The 25,280-nt window shown below is 55.7% G+C and overlaps 1 protein-coding gene across 4 annotated transcripts in view; it reads left to right on the top strand.

Moving 5' to 3' along the window:
* SHANK2 (SH3 and multiple ankyrin repeat domains 2) overlaps window positions 1–25,280 on the top strand; it is a 560,952-nt gene that overhangs the window by 88,908 nt on the left and 446,764 nt on the right. For all 4 annotated transcript variants that reach the window (XM_061407335.1, XM_061407333.1, XM_061407336.1 and 1 more), the window contains exons 3-5: window positions 2,037–2,255; window positions 19,132–19,335; window positions 25,131–25,202. In XM_061407335.1, coding sequence (XP_061263319.1) covers window positions 2,049–2,255; window positions 19,132–19,335; window positions 25,131–25,202 — 483 coding nt within the window. In that variant the 5' untranslated portion in view covers window positions 2,037–2,048. The remainder of the gene's footprint in view (window positions 1–2,036; window positions 2,256–19,131; window positions 19,336–25,130; window positions 25,203–25,280) is intronic.

The raw sequence follows: 25,280 nt of genomic DNA, 5'->3' as shown, positions 1-25,280 counted from the left end.
GGCCCACTGGCCAGGAAGAGAGCTCACAGGAGGTCTGACCATGTGGAGTCACTTGGTTCTGGGAGGACCTGGGGAGGAGGGCAGGCTGGCCAGGGAGTCGCTGCAGCTTGCTCCAGGCCCGGGTGCTGCATGGCTGACCTCAACCAGGCCAGATTTTCCTGGTGGTCAGGATGAGCCAGATCTCGGGGTTTTCACGTGAAGCCTCCGGGTTAGGACTCACTCAGCCTCTGCAGGTTGGACATAGCAGCGTTTATTGACCCCGTGTCTGAGGACGGTCCGGGTGCTCTTGGCGGTAGGGGAGCCCCTGACCCAGACATGGTCTTGCCTTTCCCTGAGTGTGTGGGAGGGTGCATTTTCTGGGGTGGCGTCTGCACTTTGCTGGGCTTCATGTGTCTAATCAGTGGCTGGGAATGTCCTGGGACCTGGTGGCCCAGAAGAGAAGCACTTCCATGGGTGTCCGCTGACCTTAAGTGAACTCTGGAGGTAAATGGTGGGCGTCAGCCTTCTCAGACTGGACACCGAGTTCGCACTGACTGAGCTGTGTCCTGCCTGGGACTTTTCTGAGGCTCGTCACCCCAAAATGAATGGCTTCTGGGGCCATGCACCCCAGCCCCTGGGGTAGTCGGACAGGTGGCCATCTTCCTCCCCTCCCTCCCGATTGCTTTTCTCCCCGCACCTCTACTGTGAAATATTTCCAGCATAAAGAGACGCACAGAGAATAGCATTGCAAGCATCTGTGTCCCACGTTTGTTGAAGTCTGGCTTTCTCTCGTCAACTGAAAGTTACAAGTGACGTCACAGGCACTGTGACCCCCTTTCTGCCCCCCGCCCCCCACTTGGGCGTTCCTGTTGCCGTGGGTTCCTCTGCCCCATCGCTCACGTCGTCCTCACTTCAGGCTGCAGACGGGCCTGTGTCTTCCCGGCCTTTCTGAACAAGGACACCGTGTCTGAATGGCCCTTTCTCAGGGCTCCATTCGGGGCCCTGAGTGGGTCGTTGGGGTCCACGCTGCTCTCAGGTGTACTGTCCGTGGGAAGAAGAGACCACACCTTGGTCGGGCAGACCCTGAATGACTAGGGGTGGCGTGTGAGCTGGGTTAGCCAGGACACCCTGTTTTGTAGGGAACAGCCTGGGACATCTTTCTTGTTCCGTGAACTTGACCATTGACTTCCTTTACCGAGTTCACACAGAAGTGCAGTTGCTGGTTTGGCACGCACCCCCCGGCCCAGGACCCCTGGTCGTCTCAGCTTTTAGCCTGACCTTTCTGAGCCGGGCCCACAGTCCTGGGCGTGTCTCATGGGCAGGTTTTAGCCTGACCTTTCTGACGCCTGCCCACAGACCTGGGGGTGTCTCGTGGGCAGCCTGCCCCCAGCTCTGTCCTGCCAACGCCCGTGGAATGAGATGGCGGTTGGCCCCTCACGTGGGTCGTTGCCGGGGGGCTTTTACTGCACTTGATGGTGGGGGAGCTGCCCTCCCAGCCTCCGCGGGCTCTTGGAGACCCCCGGCCCTCCCCCATCAGCCTTTGGGTTCCGCTGTGCTCCTGGGCCTGGAGATTGTCTCATTTCTGAGCCTGGCCCTGCGTGCTGGGTCTATTTTTACACAGTACCTATCATTGCCATGTTTGAAGCAGAGGGGGTTATTATAGCAGGAGCTTGGTACCCTTCTGACCCAAAGCCTGCATCTCTCTGCCTGCTGCTCTTCCTCCAAGAAAAACAAAGCGAGCTGTTCCTCTTACTCCCGAACGTTTCAGACCGCCCACTGCTCCTTCGGTCCGTCCCCGTGAGCTGTGGCTGCGGCCACAGCGAGTTGGGGCTCCTTTTAAGCGCTAGGTTTCCAAGCAGCGGGGCAGGGCTCTCGGGGCCCCCACAGGTCCTGCCTGGCTCGGGCCCGGGAAGGGGTGGGGGTGTGTGGAGGTGTGTGTGTGTTACCCACGGTCGCCCAGCCTGAGACTGCGCCTCCGACACCGGCCTCTGCCACACCCCCGGCTTCCTCCTCGAGCCTCCCCTGATGTCTGTCTCCCTCCTCCCCTCTCCGTGTAGAAACGCACAGCCATGCCACGCAGCCCCACGTCCAGCGAGGACGAGATGGCCCAGAGCTACTCAGACTCCTCGGAGGAGTCGGACTCGGACAGTTCCAAGGAGGAGACCATCTACGACACCATCCGGGCCACGGCCCAGAAGCCGGGCGGCGCCAGGGCGGAGGAGGGCCAGGCCCACACGCTGGTGCTGCGCATCGTCATCGAGGACCTGCAGCAGACGGTGAGCCCGCCCGCCCGCCCGCCGCCCGCGTTCCGGCCCATGGCAGGTGTGACCTGGGCTCGAGGGGCCTCTGCTCGCCCCCTGCCCACGAGCGCCCCGCCCACCCCCTCCTGCTGGGCCCTCCTCACTGCTCATGGCACCTACTATGTGCAGGGACGGAGGCCAAGCCTCTGAGCAGAGAGACCAGCCTTGCAGAGGCAGCGAGCACAGTGGGTGCCTTAGTAAATGGGCTGCCTGCCCCAGGCAGGCCCTGCTGCCTCCCCTGGCACTGGGGCTCCTGCTTCCTGGAGTCTGCAAGCTCTGCCCGGCGTGCCCTTCCCTGCCCTGCCCGCCAGCAGCCCCTGAGTCGTCCCTTGAGGTCCGAGCCCCATGCTGTCTTATGCACACGAGGGAGACATTCCTTCAATGGTGAATTTGCATGAGGTCCCCGTGGCCACAGCGGGTGCAGGAGAGGGGAATCCCTGGCTGTGGTGCTGTTTCGGGGGCCGTGGAGAACGCAGGAGGAGCTCCCTCTGGGGTGGACAGGACGCACGCTGAAGCTGGGTGGGTGGGCCTGGCAGGGGTGGGGGGCTGCACCGGGCATGGTGGAGGAACCCTTCGGGCTGGCCAGGGCTGGACCTGAGCCCCCTGCAGAGTCACGTCCAGGGTCTGGCTGGTGGATATGGCGTCCAGGCCCGATGGGAGGCTGGGAAGGTTCGGTGACCCCAGGAGGGGTTTCTGGAGGCTGGCAGGTGGCGCACAGACCCACATTCGTGCTGAGTGGGTGCCTCCCAGTGGGGATTCTTGTCTCTTGGGATCAGGTGACTGGGGTCTCAGCCCGTGCTGGGTGGGCTCCGCTCTGGGGCATCTCCTTTCTCGTCGTCTCTGCCCCTTAGGTCTCCGTGGGGCTTGTGTGCCCGAGAAGACCCCTCATGTTAGAGTTTAGAGAGGAGGTGGGAGAGGCGGGGCTGGGGCGGGAGTAGACGGCCTCTGGGAGGCTCCAGCCTGTGAGCTTGAAGGCCCTGCCTGGAAGGGGTCTGACTGGGGTCAGAGGGACTGGGGCGGCCCGCGGCGCCACCTCCTGGCCGGATGGCACCAGTGCGGCCCTTGGGCTCTGACCCAAGGCCCAGTCTCCTGCGCCTCAGGTCTCCCAGGAAACCCCCGCTCCTGGGGAGGGGCCCTACCTGGGCCGAGGGTGCTGTGCTCTGGGGTCATCTCAGGGCCAGCTCTCACGACCCCACCTTCCTGGGAGGGCTCAGGCGGACCTGAGCCCTAGAACCATCCTGGCAGCAGGGCAGGCCCAGCGTTCATTCTTCTTCCGACTCATCTGACATCTCTTATGAAAGTTACGTGATTATTATAAAAAGCTTCAGGTCATGTGCATTGGAGAAGGAAATGGCAACCCACTCCAGTGTTGTTGCCTGGAGAATCCCAAGAACGGCGGAGCCTGGTGGGCTGCCGTCTATGGGGTCGCACAGTCGGACACGACTGAAGCGACTTAGCAGCAGCAGCAGCAGCAGCAGCAGCAGGTCATATGGAAAAGCACAGACGCCAGCTCCAGGAGCGGTTGTTTCAGACGTGTCTCTCCAAGGGGTTGCAGGTAATGGGTGGCCTGGGCAAGCACAGACTCAAAGTACATACGCTGTTAATAAATCAGCCTCATTAAGGTGACTTAATTTGAAAGTAAAGGGAGAAAAGGTCAATGAAGAAAAAGCTGAACTTTAGTATGTTTTTTTTTGCCACAAGAGAGACTTGTTTCCAAATGAATCTATCAAGTTAAAGGAAATGATTACAAAAACACTGGGAGGCTGACCTCTTTATTGGTTTTCATTTTTGATTAGTTTTTTTCCTCCTGTTTTTTTATTTTTTGGCTGTAAGGAACTTAGTGTTCTCTCCCTGTATATTGGGGGTGGATTAAGCTAATTGCTGTAATAAACAGCCCTCCAAGCCTCAGGCACCCGACACATAGATGTTGTATTTCTCAGTCCCCTGGGGATTGGCAGGGATGAGGAGGGGGTGGTTCACATGTGCGTCTATGGGGTCGCACAGAGTCGGACGCGACTGAAGCGCCTGAGCAGCAGCAGCAGCAGCAGCAGGTCTTGTGGGAAAGCACAGAGGCCAGCTCCAGGAGCAGTTGTTACTATTGTTTCATGAACATTTCAGACGTGTCTCCAACACACGTGTACATGTGAGGCCTCTCCTCCCCACCCACCGGTTCTTGCTGGTGTGGGGCGCTCTGCCCACGTCGCCGTCCACCCCACGTGACGCCTGCAGCCTTCAGAGCCCTGGGGTCTCAGTGCCTCTCCCACGGTCACCGCTCATTGCCGGCGCACAGAGGCCTTCTCTCGCGCCCGCTCTGCGTGCCGTCCCACCTCTTACGTGGGTGGAGCTGACCGTCCAGGGTTTTCTCAGGAGGAGGTCGTGTGGGCAGTGCTTCCCCAGTGACCGGCCCGCTGGTCTCGCTGGTCTCACCGCTGGCGGTCGTGATGCTCTTTGCAGCCCATCGCCCTCGGGGGATGCAGTGGGTGAGGGTCCCGAGTGCCTCTGGCTGCATCCTCATCTGTGGACCAGTGCACAGCCTCGTTGCGTGTGCGCTTTTGTGTCAAGAGTATTATTTAATACACGCAGTTGACTCAGGATTAGCGCCAGGCTCATGGCCAGCAGCCTCTGACTCACAGCTGGAGGCGCTCACCTGACTCGTGGTTTCTCCCCGAGGCTCATCACCGCCTTCTTGTCCGTGGACACCAGACCCAGCTTCAGCTCTGTGCCTGGGGGCCATTTTAAACCTCAGGACCACCAACAAAAAGCACCGAAATGCAAAATGGGGCCCTGAATAGACCCGGATAAAGACTGCTGTTTATAAGATCACAGCGGGCCCAGAAGGGAGCATGGCTGCTGTGTCTGCGAGTGGTCACAGCGCTGCTGCTCGTATTGATCTGGGGTGACCAGTAAATTTTAGCAAGTAGGCAAATCCCCAAATACATAATCCGCAAAGAATAAGAACTGTGTACAAGAGCGTGTCAGCTAGTGTGTGGTTTTCCTGTGGAATCTTGAGCCACTGTTCCTGCCCCATGTCGCCCCAGACCTGCAGGGATGTCGTTGTATAGTCTGCTTGCCCTGAACTCGTGCTAGAAGTATCTTGTCCAGGACTTGATTTTTTTTCTTTACTGGATTCCTAAAGAATTGACTTCAGCTACTAACCCAGGTGGCTCAGATGGTGAAGCATCTGTCTGCAGTGTGGAGACCTGGGTTGGATCCCTGGGTGGGGAAGATCCCCTGGAGAAGGGCGTGGCAACCCACTCCAGTATTCTTGCCTGGAGAATTCCATGGACAGAGGAGCCTGGCGGGCTACAGTCCCTGGGGTCACAAAGAGTCGGACACGACTGAGTTGACTAAGCACCCGGGTAGTGTTTGGTGCTGGCCGTTCTGTTTTTCCTGAAGAGTCTGTTTCCCAGATTTTTCCTTTTCCCCCTTTCTCTCTCTGGGAGCTCTTCTCTGTTTCAATGACACAGTTTGCCCTTTGTATTGAAATACAGTGGATTTACAATGCTGTGTTGGTTTCAGATGTATAGCCAAGTGATTCAGGTATACACACATACATATATCAATAGGTATAAATACCTCTTCTCTTTCAGATTCTTTGCCCTTAAAGGTTATTACAAGACGGAGTATAGTTCGCTGTGCTATACTGTAGGTCCTTGTTGGTTATTTCATATGTGTGTATACGTTAGTCCCAAACTCTTAATTTATCCCTCTCCCGTCTTTCCCTTTGGTAACCATGTTTATTTTCTATGTCTATGAGTTTATTTCTGTTTTGTGTGAGTTCATTTGTGTCTTTCCTTAGACTCCACACGTAAGTGATACTGTATGGTGTTCGTCTGACTTCGCGTAGTATGATCATCTCTAGATCCATCCATGGTGCTGCAAATGGCGTCATTTCTCCCTTTTTACGGCTGAGTCATGTTCCACTGTAGGTGCCTCGTCTTCTCTGTACACACATCTGTCGGTGGGCATTTAGGCCGTTTCCAGGGCCTGGCTGTTGTGAATGGAGCTGCAGTGTGCGCTGAGAGGCACGTATCTTTTTTAATTATGAGCATGCCCAGGAGTGGGGTTGCTGGGTCATAGGGGGGTTCTGGCTTTAGTTTTTCGGGCACCTCCGCACTGCTGTCCGTCGTGGGGGTACAGGCATCTTTAGTACTGGCTTTTCCGCCTCTTGCTCCGTCATCCTTTCCCCCGTTGCTTCGATCGCCTGTCACTTCCCTGTTCCTCCTTTCTTTACAGCACGTTCAGGTGCGTCTGTTCTGATTGATCTTTTTGGAAATTACTCTTTCGAGTTGTTGTTTGTAGAGTAGATTTCACGGCTTATTACTTTTCCCCGGCACAAAGCACTGAGCTCTCTCTTCTTCTGCTCAGGTGTGCTTTCACCCGGAGCAGCTGAGCCTGCTGTCTGGCTTTTGCATGCTGTCCTCCTTCCTTTTCTCTGTGCCTTTTCCTGCGACATCTTCCTTATTTCTGAGCTGTTTCTCCTGACCTGTCCCTGTGGTTTGTCAGTGACTTGAATTTCTGTTTGTTCTGGTCTCGAGAGTGAGTCAGACTTGGGGGTCTGTCTGTTGGCCCTTTTAGACACAGGCCCAGGCGCAGGGAGTGTTGAGTCTTTGTAGAAGGTCCAGGCTCTCTTTTCTGAGGTTTCCTGGTGCAGGGAGCTGCCCCGTTCTTGTGGAGGGACACCCGCGACACTCCCACTCAGAAGCCCTGCCAGGAGGGGTCTCTGCGGGATAGTCAGCCTCAGGGGGCTTCTTTGTCCCCCCGCCCCTGGCTCAGTCAGAGGAAGGAAGAGAGACGGACCTTGAGTTCACATCTGTCAAGATTTGAGTATAGTAGTGCACAGCAGCAGCAATGTTGGAGAAGGCGATGGCGCCCCACTCCAGTGCTCGTGCCTGGAAAATCCATGGATGGAGGAGCCTGGTAGGCTGCAGTTCATGGGGTCTCGAAGAGTCGGACACGACTGAGCGACTTCACTTTCACTTTTCACTTTTCTGCACTGGAGAAGGAAATGGCAACCCACTCCAGTGTTCTTGCCTGGAGAATCCCAGGGACGGGGGAGCCTGGTGGGCTGCTGGCTATAGGGTCGCACAGAGTCGGACACGACTGAAGCGACTTAGCAGCAGCAGCAGTGCATAATGTCTGGATTTTTAGATACTTCCCTGGCAGTCCAGTGGCTAAAAATCCACACTTCCAATGCAGGGGGCGAGGATTTGATCCCTGGTCAGGGAACTAAGATCCCGCATGCCACAGGATGTGGCCAAAAAAAAAACCCACAAAATACCTGGATTTTTGTCCCTGCCAGGGAACATCGGGGGATCCTCCCCGTGGAGGGTTCGGTTTCTGTGGAGCATCCAAGGCGGGGTGTTTCTGGCCGTAGGTCATGCCTGTTTTCGACTTTGGACGCTTTCATCGCTTGAGGTCACTGGGTCAGACCGACTTCACTCCTTCTTGGCCCCTGGGTGCAGCCCTGCTCATCCCTGCGGGGCGCTGGAGTAGGGACCTGGTGACCCTGCCCCCCCGGCGTGGATGGATCCTCACGCTGCAGGTTTAACCCTCTGAGCCCCTAGATCCTGTTACTGTTTATCAGTGCTGGAGGATTCAGAGACTGGGGAAGCACTCCCCTCAGATTTCAGACTCCAGACCCGAGACTGAACGGGAAGGCCGAGGGCGGGCTGAGGACGGAGCTGCTAGGGTGACGTGCCCCTTCTCTGCCATTTCCCCGAGGTGGGCTGCCCGTGTCCCCGGGGCTGGTACTCAAGGTCTGCAAGCCTGAGGTCCCCTGGCAGGTATGCAGTGAGCCAAGCGGGCTGGACTTACAAATGTGTGTGTCCCCCACTGGTTTCCTTCGTCAAAGCCCATCCGGCAGTACCATGTACCCAGGGAGGCCCTTTTCCTCACAGCGGGGAGGGGCTATCTGCCAGCCTGGCTGCTGAGAGGTTCTGAGGGCAGCCAGGCGCGCAGGTGGGATGTCAGGCCAGGCCGTCCCAGGCCTGCTGATGGGCCAGGAGGTGTTCTGTCCTCAGGCCATGGGCTTTGGGGACCCACAGGGGGCTTCCCAGGCAGTGCTAGTGGTAGAGTATCTGCCTGCCAGTGTGGGAGACGCAAGAGACTCAGGTTCCAGCCCTGGGTTGGGAAGATCCCCTGGAGGAGGGTATGGCAACCCCCTCCAGTATTCTTGCCTGGAGAATCCCATGGGCAGAGGAGCCTGGTGGGCTTCAGTCCGGGGGCTCACGAAGAGTCAGACATGACTGAGCCACTAAACTGCCAAACCATCGGGAGTTACTGGTGGAGACACACCTGCTCTGCAAAAGGAAGATTCTTCCCCAAAGGAAGATCCTTTCAGGGTCTGGACTCCACTCCCAGAGGCATAACTGTTTCCAGAAACTTCTGAAGACCACTTCTCTTCTCTTTGCTTTGTCCTGAGACAAACAAAGGCCCTGGAGCCTGAGACTAGAAATCCCATGGGTGTGAGCACTCGGACAGAGCAGCCCTTGTTCCCATGAGAAGGCCCTTGCCTTGGTGAGTCCTGGAGGCGGAGATGCAAGACCTGCCTGGAATCCTGCCCTGAGGGCTCTCGGTGCTGCCGAGCGGGTTCCTCAGCCCAGTGCCCGCCAGCCCAGTGCCCGCCAGCCCAGTGCCCGCCGGCCCAGTGCCCGCCGCAGCTGCTCGGGGGGCGGGGCCACTTCTGCACTAGGTACGGTCCCTCCCCGGGGGGGGTCCCTCCCCGGGTGGGGTCTGGACATGCTTCTTGGCCCACGTGACCCCTCTTTATGCATTTCAGCAGGACTGGAGTGTTGAGCTTTGGGTGGAGAGCGCTGGTCCTCCCTCCAGGAACGCTCCCTCAGGTTGCTGCACACTCTGGTGATCAGAGTCCTGAGTGTGGGGGGTGCTCAGGCCACGCAGGGTGCCGTTGAGTGGGCTCCCGGGCGTGGCAGGCGGGCATTCCTGCTGTTTGCTGGAGCATCGCAGATGCACAGGGAGCTCACGGTGGGGTTGAGGGTTGGCATGCGTCCATTGACCTGGCCTTTTAAGCAGGAGGCATGCGCCAACATCAATAGAAACTGTAGCTCTTGTGTTCTTTCTGTTTGGGGCACAGCAAACAGACGTGGGACCAGCTCTGGCACCGGGGTCCTCACAGTCCTGTCCAGCCCTCCCTGAGTGTCACATCACACGGATGGCGCAGAAGAATGCAGAGGGGATGGGGACGCGCTCTCTGGGTTCCCCTGGGTGTATGTGGCTTCAGCCCCCTCGCCCATCTCCACCCAAGAGTTGGCACCGAGCCGCTGCAGGGAGCTGCCGGTCCTCGTGTTGGTCCCCACGACCCGCCTGGGCGAGTTAACAGTGGTCCCTGGGCCTGCTCTGCCGGGCAGAGGCTTTGGGAAAATGCCTTTGTGCTGTAATCAGCACTTCCGTCTGTTAGATAGCTGCATCTTCAAGTTTATGTAATTTGGAAAACGCGTCTCAGCTGCTCTCCTCACCGCTAGGCCACAATTCATCTCCTTTCACCCATGTGTCTCTCACTCAGATTTCTCCCCAAGAGCAGCATCCCGCATCCCCGCAGCATCCCGCATCCCCGCAGCATCCCGCATCCCCGCCCACCTGCCTCCCCCACCCAGCCACACACATAAGCTGACAGTCGCACTTCCGGATCCATCACTTGCCTCCAGTCTGGCCATCAGATGGGCTCAATCCAAGGACCTCAGCCCTCCTGCTCGTCACTGAGGCTCCACACAGAACTCCAAGCTGCAGAGGCTTCACCTCCTCCTCCGTCGGGTCTTTAATCCCTCCTTTATCCTGTTGCCGCAGGCGACCATCATGTTTGCTTTTCACATCTGAGGCTTCCTGTGTTGTTGAGGAAGGGGAGGACTTTATCCTGTGCTGGCAGTTTTGAGTACATCTCCTCCTGCGGTAGCTGAGAATCCAGCCCCTATGGCTGACCTCTGGCGCTGCAAAGACCAGGAGGTGGGCATGCATCGTGAGAGAAGGTTCTGGAAGGGCCTGTGCAGGAGTACCTGGTTGCCTTGAGATGCTCCATCAGAGCCCATGGCCAGGCAGGTGTCCCGTTCATCACCCTGAGCTCCCTGGGGGTCGGAGTCTCCTTCCAGACTTGGTTCCACTCTCAGATGTGGCCTCGGTTCCCCAGGATGTGTTTTTCCCTGAGGGGGATGAGGTGGGTTGAATGAACCTTCTGCCGTATTCTCTGGACTTCCAGGCGCTGGGTCAGCAGAGAGCGAGAGGCTTGGGCCAAGGGACTGGTTGGCTGAGCCTGGCCACTGCAGCCCAGCCCTTGGGGCTCCCTGCTGCCCGGGCTTGTCTCATTCAGACAGTATTCCTTCTCAGGGGAATCTCATCTCTCATGACAGCCGGGCTTGGCGAGGCTCTCCCCGGCCGCCCCCCAACAGGAGGCCCTGTTACCACCCATGTCTGTCCAGCGCCCTCTGCCAGTCACGTCTCTGGCTGGACCTCCCGTCTGGGGCACAGATTTCATTTCTCCCTTGACACGTTCTCAGTCGGAATCTCAGAGGCACCTTGACTCAGATGGTGCAGACCAGATGCTGCCACGCTGTCCCCTTCCCTCTGACCCTCCAAACCTGGCCCGCAGGGGCCCTCTTTCCCCAGTGGTTACTGTAGAAAGACCCAAGCTTATGGAGGTGTCATCACAGGCTACGAAGTTCATCCCTTGGAGGGCACCGTCCGGCGGTTTTCAGTAAGTCTGCTGAGCTGTGCACCCACCGTCCGGGTCTGGACTCTGCCCGTCACCCGCGATGTTTCTCTGCCGCTCATCCTCAATCCCCCTTCCAGCCCTGACAATCGCTGACCATGTTCTGTCTCCACACACGGAGTCCCCTCTTCTGGACGATCCACGTGAGCATGTCACGTGGTGTCTGGGCTTTCACATCTGGCTTCTCTCATCCAGCAGCATGGCCATGAGGCTCATCCACATGGTAGCCTCTGTGTTTTATTTCTTTTTATCGCCAAGTCGTAACTTACTGATCATGTGGCTCGTTCCATCCCTGTGGTGATGGTCAGTTGGGTTGTTCCCACTTTGGGCTCTGAACCTTCTCTGATTCTTTGTCTGAGCCAGAACCCAGGAGTTATCCAGGGCCTGCCATCGTCCTTCAGCCCGTGCACTGCCAGGCCCTGCCCTTGACCTTCTGAATCCCTTTGAACCCGCGTCACTGTCTCCCCACCGCAGCCCCGTCTCCCCCATCTTCCCTCTGGGGGGCTGCAGATGCCTCTTCTCTCACAAGTGTTCTGCACTTGCCGAAAGTGATTTTTAAAATGTGAACCCAGTTGCTACTTTGTTGTAGAACCCCCCTCCCTCCTTGAGGCTTTCTGTTTTCAGGGTCAGATCAAGTGTACACGGCACCTTGTCCCCTGCAGATCCTCCAGCTCCATGTTTAGGACATCACGAATTCATCTCAGCCCTCGCCTGCACTGCACGAGGGGTGACGTCCGAGTTGAGCCCCAGGTGATGAGAGATTAGCTTGTAAAGTTCTTTGGCTAGACCTTCTGGGCAGAGGCTGGCAGGAGTGGCATGCCTGAGGTGGGAACGAATGGGCTTGGTGTGTCAGAGCAGCGGAGAAGGTCAAGGCTGCCAGCTGGGTGGGTGCTCGGGGCTGAGGTGGGGTGGGGGGGTGTGATTCCCCCTGAAGAACAGCGAGGGCTGTGGGAAGGTTTGGTGCAGAGCATGTGACCTCTTCTCTCAGCTTCTCTCAGGGGAGGACGGAAGGAAGCAGAGGCAGGTAGGGGGTCCCTGCAAGAATCTGGGACCAGGGGCAGCGGAAGAAGGTGGAGACGGAGTGGGGGCAGGTTCCTGATGACAGGGTCGGGGTCATCACAGCAGATGTGACTCTCGCAGAGCAGGTGCTCAGCCAGGAGAGAAAGGGTCCTTGAGGGTGACTGGTGGCAATGTTGTTTTAAATGTGCTGCCTGCATCTTTGCACCTTCTCAGGAAAGGAGCAAAAACAGACTTCTTTTCTTTTAAAAATAGAGATGTTATTCACATACTGTGCACGGACCATACCGTTTTCCCATTAAAAGCGTACAATTCAGTGAATTTTAGTTAATTCAGAGGTGGGGGTACCCACCACTATAGTCAATCTTAGAATATTTTTATCACCCCAAAAAGAAACCCCATACCCATTAGTGGGGATTCCCCTACCTCTCCCCCAGGGATTCCTCTCCCCCAGGGATCCTCTGCCCCCTCCCCCAGGGATTCTCCGCCCCCTCGCCCTGGGTTCCCCTGTCCCCCTCCCCCAGGGGTTTCCTGTCCCCTCCCCCAGGGATTACCCTGTCCCCCTCCCCCAGGGGTTCCCTGCCCCCTCCCTGAGGAGATCCTCTGCGCCCTCCCCCAGGGATTCTCCGCCCCCTCGCCCTGGGTTCCCCACCCCCTCCCCAAGTCCCTGGCAACCACTGGTCTGCCTGTGTTTCTGGATTTGCCCGTCCTGAACCTTCTGTGTTGGTGACATCTGGCAATGTGTGGCCTGGGAGGGAGGCTTCTATTTATTTACTCCTGTTGTCTGCCTCTCCTGTTTCAGAGAAGCCCCTCCCCCCAAGTCTTCCCCCCCAGAACAACACTTATCCCACTGACGCCTTAAACATCTCCATTCACTGGCCTCACGGGTCCCCCACAGCCTGGGCAACACAGAGATGAAAACACTCTTGTCTCAGAAAGTGCTTCCGTCTGTCACACTGCCGTTTTGTTTCTGGATTTTCCTTACCTACCTGCTTGTTTGCTGACCGCAAGGAAACGCGCTGAGGATTTTAGACTTAATTAGAAAGTTAGTTGTGTGTGACCCTGACTCGAGTACATGTTCTGCCCTAAAAAACGTCCTCAAAGAGGACTCAGTGGGCAGAAGGAGACAACCGTGATCACATCGTTCATTCGAGAACGGTGTCTCCAGTCGTGGAGTGTGGTCCAAGGCCGACTCCCATCCAGCCAGGGAAGCCCTCGAGAGACGGAGGAACGCCTCAGGTTCCAGATGGTTGTCTTTTTTTAATTTAGAGAAAATTGAGAATATAGGGAAAGACAAAGAATGATAGATCCGTACCAGTTTTTATTATTTATTATGCAGAATTGACAGTGGTTAACGTCTCGTCATTTTTTAGTTATAGGGTTAGAATGTTTCAGATAAAGCCAGTGTCTCTCTCACCCTCCTGGCCATTCTGCTCAGGGGCAAATATTGTGACGAACCCCACTTGTCCCTTGTTCTTACGTGTGTGACAGTGGTCGCTATATGGTATGGTCTTCTTGAGAAAAAAAGAAATTATAGATAACCTGGCATCATGCTGGGCATGTCATTTGTAACTTATGTTTTCCACTAGATGTTATGTTTTTAAGGTTTGTCTTTTTTGTTTTTATCCACCCATTTATTCATCCATCCATCCCTCCATCTATCCATCTCTCCATACACCCGTCACTCCATCCATCCATCTGTCTATTTGTTCATCCATGCATCCATCCATTCATCCACCCAGCCATCCATCCGTCTGCCCCTCCATCCACCCAGCCAGTTAGCCAGCGATCCGTCTGTCTGTCCATCCATCCATCTGTCTGCCCTGCCTTGCAGAAATACATGGTTTTCGTGTTTATCTCTACTTTGAGCTGCCCTGTGTTGTCCCTTGTGGCGTGCATTTGGATCTCTCAGCGGGGACAGAAGCATGGAATCTGGTTTTCTTTGTGGTTTCGTTAACTGCTTGCTAAGGCCAAGGAGAGCCCCACCCCTTGGTCCCCGACTCCCCCGCCTCTAGTTTCTCTGTGACGTGGTGGTAATCAGCCTCACTGTCCTTCAGTGCAGTGGTTTACACTTCACGGTTAATCAGGAGATTGAGGCGTCATCGGTTGTTTAAACTGAAGGGGAAGGTTCAGGGGCTCTTGGGCTGTGACCGAGCTGGTTGTCATTCATGTCCTGGGCAGCTCGCTAAAGGCCCGGAGGACCTTTATTTTCATACGTACCATTAAACTATCAAACGCCTGTTTATCCAGCCCCAGCTTTGCGTGCTGTAAGGATTCTGCACTCGTCCTGTTAGATGTGAGGCTAATGCTTCGTCTGTGAGCATGATTGGTGCAGCTCTCGGGAGCTCTGCAGCCCGGATGGCAGATGTCTGGCTTGGTGTGCTTAAGCTGTGTGTTAATACCCACTTAAATCCTTTCGAGAAAATAATGCCTGGCTCTGGAATTATTGCACGTCCTGTCAGAAGCTTCGTAAATCCCACATCGTGGTGGGAATACTGTGGTTCAGAGGCCACCCTGGGGAAGAGCAGAGCTCTCCCCTGTGTCGTGTCCTGGGCTGATGAGAATAGTCCAGAACGGGCAGAAAGAGGGCGCGAAGCATCAGTATTTAATCTTCTGTGTCAAAGCCTAGGGGGAGGCCCTCGGATCTGTGGTTGGAGTTCTGTGGCTCCCAGTTCTGATGCTCCGCTCACACCCTCCCTTCTAGGCGGACGGACGGGAGCTGTCACTCTGCTTGGTGGGCACAGTGTCTGGCCCCGGGCGGTGGGCCATGCCTCCCCTGATTCCCTCTGTCCCCTGTAATCCACTCACGGCCCCCGGGTGAACCCTCCCAATTCGCAGCTCCATCCTGTGCTGTGGGGCCTAGTTGAAACGTCTCAGCCCTCAGGTCCGTGCATTCCAGCCCTGCCTCTGGCAGCTGTGTGATGCGGCGGGCAGACCTGAGGGTCCAGGGTGTTACCTCTGGGCTTGGGGCTGCTGATACCTCCGCCAGGAGAACAGTGGGAGAAGATGATGGATTTGACGCAGTTTCTTCGCTGGACTGGCGAGCACCTGGTGAGCACTTGGTGTCTGCGGTCAGCACGGCTTAATCCTCCTCCTTCTTCTCTTAGAGCTTCTCGGAGGACCTCTTAGCCGGCGTCAGATCCTCCACTTTGCTCTGTGCTTGCCGGAAATCACGGGGACCAACAAAGAAAATGAACTCACCTCCAGGGAGGGCGGGAACCTCTGGCAGAGCCCAGGCCAGTGCCTCTCGGGTGCTGGGACCTTGATGGTGCAGAGGACCGCTAGCTGGCCCCTCAGAGGTCACCAGGTGTGCCCACCGCTTCATCACAGAGTCAGGGGCTGCTCTCAAACTCTTATTCTTTGAAAAATGTTATTCTGACCGGAAAACCCTAACCCGTGGCCACTTTGGCCTTTCTTAGTGTTTAAACGTTCAGAGGCACCAGTGTGGCCCTGGCCGTCAGCTTCCTTGGACCAGGCTGCCCTTCTCGGTCAAGGTCACCCACGGTTTCCCCTTCTGTATACATCCCTTTGTGTGTGACCTGTGGCAGCATTTGGCTATTCTCCACCACGAGTCCAGCCTGATGGATCTTTGTCTACAGCAAAAAGCATCATTTCGTTTGGGCAATTGCTTTTGGAAACCGTCCCAGTCACGGTTTGAGGGGGCAGAGCTTTGCAAGTGGCAGGTGAACAGCTCTTAGAGGCCAGGCTCCCCTCGATGCACCTTTAAATGACTCCTGGCAGGTTCTGTTTGTTGAGAGTCTTTGAAATGCATCATGAAAGCATTGAGGATGTCATGAAACGTGCTTCGTTTGCAATGAAAGACGTGCTCAGAAGCAGGGATTTCTTTCAGAATGTCCTGCTTTCTTGCTGAAAGCACTGGGCTCTGGGTTTCCAGCTCCGTATCCTGAATGGGGTGATGCAGGGGCCCCCCACAGCACGATGACCCCCGAAGGCTTTGTCAGTTCCCCTCCCCCTCCTCCTCCTGGCTTTTTCCTGGAGAAAGTCAAGAATGAGCTGAATTTAAGTCTCACCTGAGGACTGTGAGCCAGCCGAGGAGGTGATCTGAACAGATACGTAATTCAGCCTGTGTTGTTGATGGTTCTTCCCTTGGCCTGCAGACAGCTCACTCTAACGATGTGTATTTCACGGAGTGTAATATTTACCGTTCTTTGAAGCTTTGTGTGTTTGAAGCTTCTTACTCCTATAACATCTTAGAAAACAGCCATTGCCATCGTCTCCGCTTCTCAGGGCCCAGGACAGGTTTGGAGCAGTTCACTCTCTTGCATAGAATTCTCTTGCCGTGTTTTTCCTTTTTTTTTTCCAGTTGTGTCTGAGTACTTGTTATTTATTTCTAAAAAATTTAAAATTTTTTATTGGCGTACAGGTGCTTTACAAAGTTGTGTTAGTTTCTGCTGTACAGCAAAGTGAATCAACTATATTAAGCGTATATGTATATAACATACATATATCTCTTCCTTTTTGGATCTCCTTCCCATTTCTGTCATCACAGGGCATTGAGGAGAGCCTCCTGTGGTATACAGTAGGCGCTCATTACTTACTGTTTTATGCATAGTTGTGAATCGTATGTATGTGTCAGTCCCAATCTCCCAATTCATTCCGTCCACTTCCCCCGCCTCGGTGTCCGTACTTTTGCTCTCTACATCTGTGTCTGCATCTCTGCTTTGCAAATAAGATCGTCTATACTGTTTTTCTATGGGCTTCCCTGGTGGCTCAGTGGTGGAGAATCCGCCTGCCAGTGCAGGAGATGCCAGTTTGATCCCTGGGTTGGGAAGATTCCCTGGAGAAGGAAATGGTGACCCACACCAGTATTCTCGCCCGGAGAATCCCATGGACAAAGGAGCCTGGTGGGCTACAGTCCATCGAGTCTCCAAAGGGTCAGACATGACCTGGTGACTGAACAACAACAACATACCGTTTTTCTAGATTCCACATCTGTGCGTTAATATGCAGTATTCTGCAGTATTCATTATCACTGTCATCACCACCATCGTTACATCTTCACCACCATCACCACCGTCATCCCCATTACATCTTCACCACGACCACCTCCACCATCACCACCGTCAGCACCGCCATCAGCACCAATATTGTCATGATCATTATGCCCTACTAGATAGACTCGGAGCTCCTTAAGGAGTAGGAACCCTTATCTTTTTGGGGAGGGACACAGTTCAGCCCACAACTGCACATATTATCTGTTCTGTATGATCCTTACAACAGACCTCCAGGTTATGTAGTTGGGATGGTTTTCATCAGACTCAGGGCAACTGCTGAGCAGGTGAGTTTGCCCAGGATCATGAGGTTAGTGTGTGCAGCTGGGTTGTAAACCCAAGCCTTTCTGACCTCCGAGCTCCTGTTCCTTCTAGCAGTTTCTCAGTGGGGCCCTCCTGGCATTTTTGGAGCAGGACATCCTTTCGTTGTGCAACCAGCCCACACAGTGCACAGAGGCAGCCTCCCCAGCTCTGCCCACTGAGTGGCAGTGGGTACCAGTAATCTCTGGGATCACTTACAAACGCCACACAGACCCCCTGGGGCCTGACTCCCAGCCTGTGCTCCGCTCAGCACCCACCTGGTGGCAGGTTCCTTTCTGCCAGCCACAGGGAGGGACCCTCACGCCCTCTGGACGCTGGTGTCTCAGGGAACTGGGGTTGTCTGTGCAGTTGGAACTGGAGGCCAGCAAGGAATCTCCAAGCAGGAACAGCGCGGGGATGTGCAGCCCCACTTGGTCACAGCTGGGAGAGCTCAGATGGACTGGGAGTTCACAGACACCCTTCTTCCTCAGCCCGAGGTGGCGGGGGGTGGCTGGCAGTTCCCGAAGTGAGCAACTGGCCCCCGACCCGCCTTGCAGCCCTGAGACGAACTCTGAGCCTTACGCTCCAGCCTTTGCCATTGAAGAGGGACAGATGGCACGCTCATGCCCATGGGGTCAGGTTTCCTGGCAGTGGGATTCCGGGCTGCCTGCTCTACCAACCTCATTGTTGAGAAGCGGGATCCTCTTACCCTCCCGGGAGGCGTGGCCCGGGCGGAGGGTCAGGGAGGGAGAAGGGCCTTGGGGCCTCCTCGGGCGTGTGGGCGCCCCTGCGGAGACCTGGTTCCAGGCTCACGCGCTCATCCTGTCCGAATGCTTTTACAGCGACTAAGCAAAGTTTTGAGCCCCTGCCGACGGCGGTGCAGTAGAACACAGCTTTAATTCAGTAAAAACGAGGTCGCAGTCAGAAGTGGATTCGGCCTAGAGCTTGTTTTCCTGGCTCATGGGCGGGTCTCCCAGATGGGACCTGGAAGTGTGACCAAGTCGCGTGTTCATGTTCCTAGAGGCGCTGTTCTGTTCTTGACAAGTGTTGTTCACGGTCTGCGGAACCGTCTGTACCATTTAACCTTTTCAAAAATTAACTTTCATGGCACCGGATACGATTTCTAAGTCAAACCGTTTTTCATAATCGCCTTCCTTTATGGTTTGGGAGGGGAGCTCTCAAGGTTTTTACAGCCCTGACGTTCAGAGTTGGGTGGGTGGGGCACAGATGCCCGTGCCCCAGGCTCGCCCATCAGTGAGGTGAGGAAAGGAGGCTGTCTGTGAGGTGTCCACGGAGAGCCTTCGGTGTAGAAATGCAGCTGCGCTGCGGTTCTCGAGCCGTGGTCCCCAGTGTTTTCTGGGCCGGCTGCAGTAACATCACCTTGAAACTTGCGAGACACGCAGCTTTGTGGTTGGACCCAGACCCGCTGCATCAGACACTTTTCCGGGAGGAGGCAGGGTCATCCTTGTGTGTTTTAATAAGCAGGCAAGTTTGATAAGCTCTGTACAGGTGGGAGAACTGCCCAAGGCAGTCTGTGATGGTAAGTGATGACCAGAAAACGCAGCTGGTCCCGGAGATTGGAGCCAACAGTGAGAGCCGGGGCCCCGGAATCAGTGATTCCATCTGCGCTTTTCCCCTTTTATATTTGCCAAGGAGACCAGAGGGTCATGGTTTTCACCATAAAGCCAGAGAGTCCAGAGCTCAGAGGAGGCCTCAGGATGGAATGGAGGCCCCTTGGGCATCTCTGGCCACCTGCTCCAGGGGGCTTCCTGCTAACCAGGGGTCTTGTCCTCCCCTGCAGAAGTGCATTCGATTCAACCCGGATGCGACAGTGTGGGTTGCAAAGCAGCGGATTCTGTGCTCGCTGAACCAGAGCCTGAAGGACGTCCTGAACTACGGGCTGTTCCAGCCGGCCAGCAACGGGCGCGACGGCAAGTTCCTGGATGAGGAGCGGCTGCTGCGCGAGTACCCGCAGCCTGTGGGCAAGGGCATCCCGTCCCTGGAGGTACTGCTCGCCCGCCCAGAGCCGGCGCGATGGGGAGCAGGGGGCGCCTTCCCAGACTCTGGGTTTATCTCCTATGCGGAAATCACTCTTAAATCAATAGTTTGCATTGGTGAGCTCGCAGGTGGTTCTGTCCTGGTCTGTGGACCAGGTGGCACCCGTGGTAAAGAATCCGCCTGCCAACGCAGGAGACGTAAGAGACGTGGGTTTGATCCCTGGGTGGGGAAGATCCCCTGGACGAGGGCATGGCAACCCACTCCAGGATTCTTGCCTGGAGAATCACATGGACAGAGAAGCCTGGCGGGCTACAGTCCATACGGTTGCAGAGAGTCGGACACGACTGAAGCGACTTGGCAGGCACACGTGCGATGCGTAGCCACTTGTTTTCTCGCTGTGGATCGGACGAACTTGCTGGAGGGACGTCCTGCTGCAGGGATGTCTTGCTGTGAGCGAACCCTGGGTCTGACTCAAGCTCATGTCCCCGGGACCTTTGAGTTTGGGGGTGCAGAGTGGGGTTTGCCCCTGTCCCACTGAGTCTCTCCCTGGCATGGGGTGGCCGGTGGCCATCCAGCTGTTGTCAGAAGCATGAGTCTCGGGAACGACCAGTGGGCTGTTTGAGCCACTGTGGCCGGTCAGGTGCTCCTGGGTGGGTGGGCTGCCTCGTGACATTCAGGGGGTATCCACTGGCAGCCTCACATCCACAGAAGGCGTGTCCCCAGACCCTACCCTTGGGGAGCCCAGGTTTACATACGGAATCCCCACATCGTGTATTTTTAAAAATTATTTAATTTGAAACATTTTTAAAAATTATTTAATTAAAAATTTTTTTTTAATTATGAAAGAATGGTAACACATTTACAGGAGACTTGGAAAGTACAGAACAAAGTTACATACAGTTCCACAATGTATTACAATTATTTTTTGAGTAGATAAATTAAGATTTTTTAGTTGGAGTTTTAGTATCAAGCTCTCAAAAATTAACAGAATGAATAGACAGCAAAGTAGAAGGATACAGTAAACCTGAAAAGCACCACAACCAATTCAACATAATTAAGACTTGTCCGATTTTCACACAACAGCGGGATACAGATTCTATTAGAGTTTTTTTAAATTGAGTTTTATTGAAGTATTGTTGATTTACAGTGCTGTGTTAATCTCCAGTGTACAGCAAAGCGAATCGGTTATCCGTTTACATGTGCCCACTCTGCTACAGTCCTTTCCCACATAGGCCACCGCAGAGCGCCGAGTAGCCTCCCCCTGCTACGCGGTAGGTCCTTGTTAGTCACCTGCTCTCTGTTCAGAGGTGTGGACACGTCAGCCTCCAGTGGACCCTCCCCCAACGTGACGTATTAACACAGAGACACAAGTGGGAGGAAACGTGGACGCTTCTACAGGTGCCCCACACGTCACCTCATTATCGAGTGATGGTATTTATTTCAGCCTGATCAACTGTGAGAGCCCGGGAGTGGCATCGTGGGTGGCACCTGGGCCCCCATAGGGGGTTACTCTGAAGTCAGAGACGCCAGGGACAGAGGCCGCAGCCAACTTGCACGTTCCCAGGCCTGATGGGGACGTCAAAGCTGAGGTTCTGCGATCCCCAGTGTGCCCTGGGCCAGGGAGGAGGTTTCCCGCGGAGGAAAAGCTGACAGGCCTCTCAGGAGTCACGTGGGCCCCTGTCCCTGCCTCGGTTTGCTCATCTGTGAAGTGGGGCTCCTTGACCAGCCCCTTGTTGGGGGCCTGCCTGCTCAGTCCCAGCCCTCTCTCGACGCAGGACAGTCAGGGTTCTGGTCTGATGGAGCTTGCCCTCTGTGGGAGGGGACAGGCCAGGAGCAGCAAACACGCAGCTCCTTTAGGGGCTGACAGTCCGTAAAGACAGTAAAACAGGCGGGCACAGGAAGTCCAGAGCCTGCTCTCGATCGGAAAGCATCCCGGAGAAGGCTGGCCCATCCCACCCCCCGGCCCTGAACAAAAGGAGGCCTAGGAGAGCCTGGTGGAACTGGGCAGGGCTGTGTCCTGGCTTTCAGAACGGCTGGCACACGTGTCCTTCTGACGTCCCACCCGGGGACCATGGGGAGCCGGGGCTGTGACCTCAGACAGGCTGGGTCCTGTCCTGGCCGCCGAGGGACCCTCTCTGAGCCACAGGTTCCAGCTGTGAAGGCAGGGGAACGTTCGTGCCGCCCTCTCCGCGGCCGTGAGGCTCGAGTGGGCTGTTCCACAGGGCAGTGCTCTGAGCACACGGCCCGGTGACGGGCGAGCCCGAGCGGCGGTGCTGCAGGTGTGGCTGCCATCCGCTCCCGTTGCCATGGAAGCATCACTCACACGTGCCTTCATTCATCTTGGATCACCGTCCTGCCGGGCGATCCGCTGTGCGGGGCGGACACCTCAATGGCAGCGTGGATCTGAGCCTTGGATCATTGCAGTTAGGCATGATTGGCTACCTATGACGCATGGCGAGAAGGGCGAGAAAAGGACTTTTGTTTCTGAGCCTGGGTCCCTCTGTAACCACACGTTGCAAACGATTATGACTCTGGGAACGGACATTCTCCTGTCAGTGCTCACCCTCCTGCCGAGAGGTATTATCGACCTGAGCGTGTTTTTTTAATAACTGGAAGAAGCGCCCACTGACTTGAAGTCCACAGATCCATCAAGTTAGCAAGCTGTTACATTCTCTCCTGTCACTCCCACGGACTTCTCAGGTGGCCCAGTGGTAAAGAATCTGCCTCCTAATGCAGGAGACATGAGTTTGATCTCTAGGTCGGGAAGATTGTCTGGAGGAGGAAATGGCCACCCTGTCCAGTATTCTTCCCAGGGAAAATCCCATGGACAGAGGAGCCTGGCGGGCTACAGTCTGTGGGGTCGCGAAGAGTCAGACACGACTGAGTGACTGAGCAGAGGCTCTCTCGCACGCAGCTGCGTCCCCAGGGCCATGGATGAAGGTGGGTGGAGAAGACAGGCCGTCTCATCTTGGATGAGGATAAGCAATAGGGAGCCTTCACGGCTGTCCTCAGAATGTCGTGTCCCAGTTGACCGTAGAACCAGAGGGGCAGAATCCTAAAACGGCCTGCGTCTCCTCCCACGAGGTCAGCTCGAGTATGGACGCTGACTGTTCTCGGCAGCACACTGATCCAGGAACTGGGAGCTGCCTGCGTTTCACAGGATTTTCTGATTGCACTGGTTTATTTTGGCACCTAGAAAAAAAAAAAAAAGAGCAGGTTTCAGTCTGTGGCACCGAGGAATGTGGTTAGCTACGGGATTGCTCTTCTGTTTGGAGTCGGGGGGAGGCCACCAGGGGGTCACTCTGGAAACGTGAATGGAATCAGACCTTCAGAGTTAGGTTTTGAGCCCGCTTTGAGCCCTCATGGCATGTCCGTGGTTATTTAAACTCCTCTGAGTGACGGAGGGAATCAAAGGAAGTGGGGGCGGGAAGGGTAAGACCGTTTGCCCAGCGCTGGTCCTGGGCCAGGAAGCTTGCGTTCCTTCCCCAGCAGCCCTGGGAGCTTTGTGTGTGACCTCCGTGTGACTGACAAGGAAGCAGAGGCTCCGGTGAGGCGGGTGCTCAGCCCCGTGACCCAGCTGCTAGTGCAACAGGACAGGACTGCGTGGCCCAGGCCCCCCATCCTCTGCCCGCCTTTTGTCTGTGGAAAAACTTTACCCAAAGAATAAATTTAATCAGAGAAGTGAAAACATGCAGACACAAAGGGAAACACTCAAAGCAGACCAGATAATAAAGGTTGGTCTCTAAGTGAAGTCAAGGACCTTTAGTTCTTCCTCAAAGACCATAATGGAGAGGGCGATGGCACCCCACTCCAGTCCTCTTGCCTAGAAAATCCCATGGACGGAGGAGCCTGGTGGGCTGCAGTCCGTGGGGTTGCTAAGAGTCGGACAGGACTGGGCGACTTCACTTTCACTTTTCACTTTCATGCACTGGAGAAGGAAGTGGCAACCCACTCCAGTGTTCTTGCCTGGAGAATCCCAGGGACGGGGGAGCCTGGTGGGCTGCCGTCTATGGGGTCGCACAGAGTAGGACACGACTGAAGCTACTTAGCAGCAGCAGCAGCAAGGACCATAGATACTATTCTGAGCCAGGTCCCAGGAGCTGTCTTTTAGGGACAGAAACGCCTACCGGGTGGAAGAAGTTAACTACACGACGGCCAGACTGTAGTCGTGACATGCGTCCTTGCACATGTGTGTGCTAAGACTTCAGTTGTGTCTGACTTTGTGACCCTCGTCTATAGCCCGCCAGGCTCCTCTGTCCATGGAATTCTCCAGGCAAGAGTACTGGAGTGGGTTGCTGCACCCTCCTTCCCGACCCAGGGATCGAACCCACGTCTCCTACATCACCTGCTCTGGCAGGTGGGTTCTGGTCACTAGTGCTGGGATCAGTGATCCAGAACTGATCACTGGACGCCCAGCCGTGACATAAGCTGCCACAATTCCGGGAACTGGCCTCAAAGAAAGGGGAACTGGAACTAAAGACTAGCTGTACCGAAAACAACCATATGGTGCTGGTCCGACCACTGATGACCAATTTCAAGATGCCTGTCAGAGCTGACTGTGCCTGCAGCCCCCTCCCTCCGTTGGTGAAAGCTCTTGCCCACCGACTGTTCGGGAGAGGAGTCCGCCTTTAAAGAGGCACCTGGCCCCCACCCCCGGTTGCCAGCATCCAAAATCAGACAAACTCCCCTTTCCACCAACCTGGCTTTGAATGGCGAGCAGCTGGACCCCACTTTTGGTTACCCTGGGACAGTGGTGGGGCTGGAATTGGAGCCATGTTTCGACCTAGAAACCTAGTGATGCCCAGGCTGCCAGCATCTTCCCAAACCCACCCTAGGGCGACCGGGGCACCTGGGAGGAGAGGGGCGTCAGGCGGGGTTGCTGGGGATTCAGAACTGCGTGCAGCCCCACTGTACCCTCCTGGGCACATCATTGCACCTGCCCAGCATGTGCCCTCTGTTCCCGTCTCCTCCAGGTTAGCGGAGGCACTGACGTGTGAGGGAGCGAGGCTGAGCTCAGGCCCCAGGCAGAGGCTGCACGCAGGCAGCTTCACCAGGCTGGGGCTTCTGTTGCTGTTCAGTGGCTCGGTTGTGTCCGACTCTCTGTGACCCCATGGACTGCAGCACGCCAGGCTTCCCTGTCCTTCACCATCTCCCAGAGCTTGCTTAAACTCATGTCTGTTGAGTTGGTGATGCCATCCAACCGTCTCATCCTCTGGTCTTTTCCAATGAGCTGGCTCTTCCATTAGGTGGCCAAAGGATTGGAGCTTCAGCTTCAGTCCTTCCAGTGAATATGCAGGATTGATTCCTTTAGGATGGACTGGTTGGATCTCCTTGCTGTCCAAGGGACTCGCAAGAGTCTTCTCCAGCGCCACAATTTGAAGGCATCAATTCTTCAGCCTTCTAATGTGTGTTTAATAAAGGTGGCCGATGCTGGGGACGTGGCTGATGTGAGAAGTAGGTCCCGATTTGGTGCCTCGCTGGCAGCAGGGAGACTGGTTCACTGGCAGAGGAGGCAGAGGTGAGCAGGGAACGCCAAGCTCCCGGGCGCTCGTCCCTCCGGTTGCCCGAGTTTGTCTTCGTGGCTCCCAGCAGCGTCTCTGCAGAAGGCACTCGTGCGTTTTCGCAGTCTCTGTGCTTTGAATACAAACGGTTTATTTAACGCCGCAGGGTTTGCTCGGGAGCCCCTGCCGTGGGTGAGATAGCCATGGAAGAGGCCGGCTATTGCTCTCTGTGGCCAGCTGTGTGAAATACTTACCTGGTTTTCTTTCCTTTTTTTCCCCCCTGTTTCTTTGTCTGTGTCAGTTTCGCTACAAGAAGCGGGTGTATAGACAGACCAACCTGGACGAGAAGCAGCTGGCCAAGCTGCACACGAAGGTAAGCGAGGAGTGTTCGTGTCAGCTCGTGCTGTCGTTCCTGTGGCGTCGTCTTCAGAGATCAGGGCGGTTCTCGGAC

The sequence above is a fragment of the Bos javanicus genome, chromosome 29, assembly GCF_032452875.1.
Source record: "Bos javanicus breed banteng chromosome 29, ARS-OSU_banteng_1.0, whole genome shotgun sequence".
NCBI lineage: Eukaryota > Metazoa > Chordata > Mammalia > Artiodactyla > Bovidae > Bos > Bos javanicus.
The sequence above is the reverse complement of the archived record's forward strand: the minus strand, read 5'-3'. Positions and strand labels throughout refer to the sequence as shown.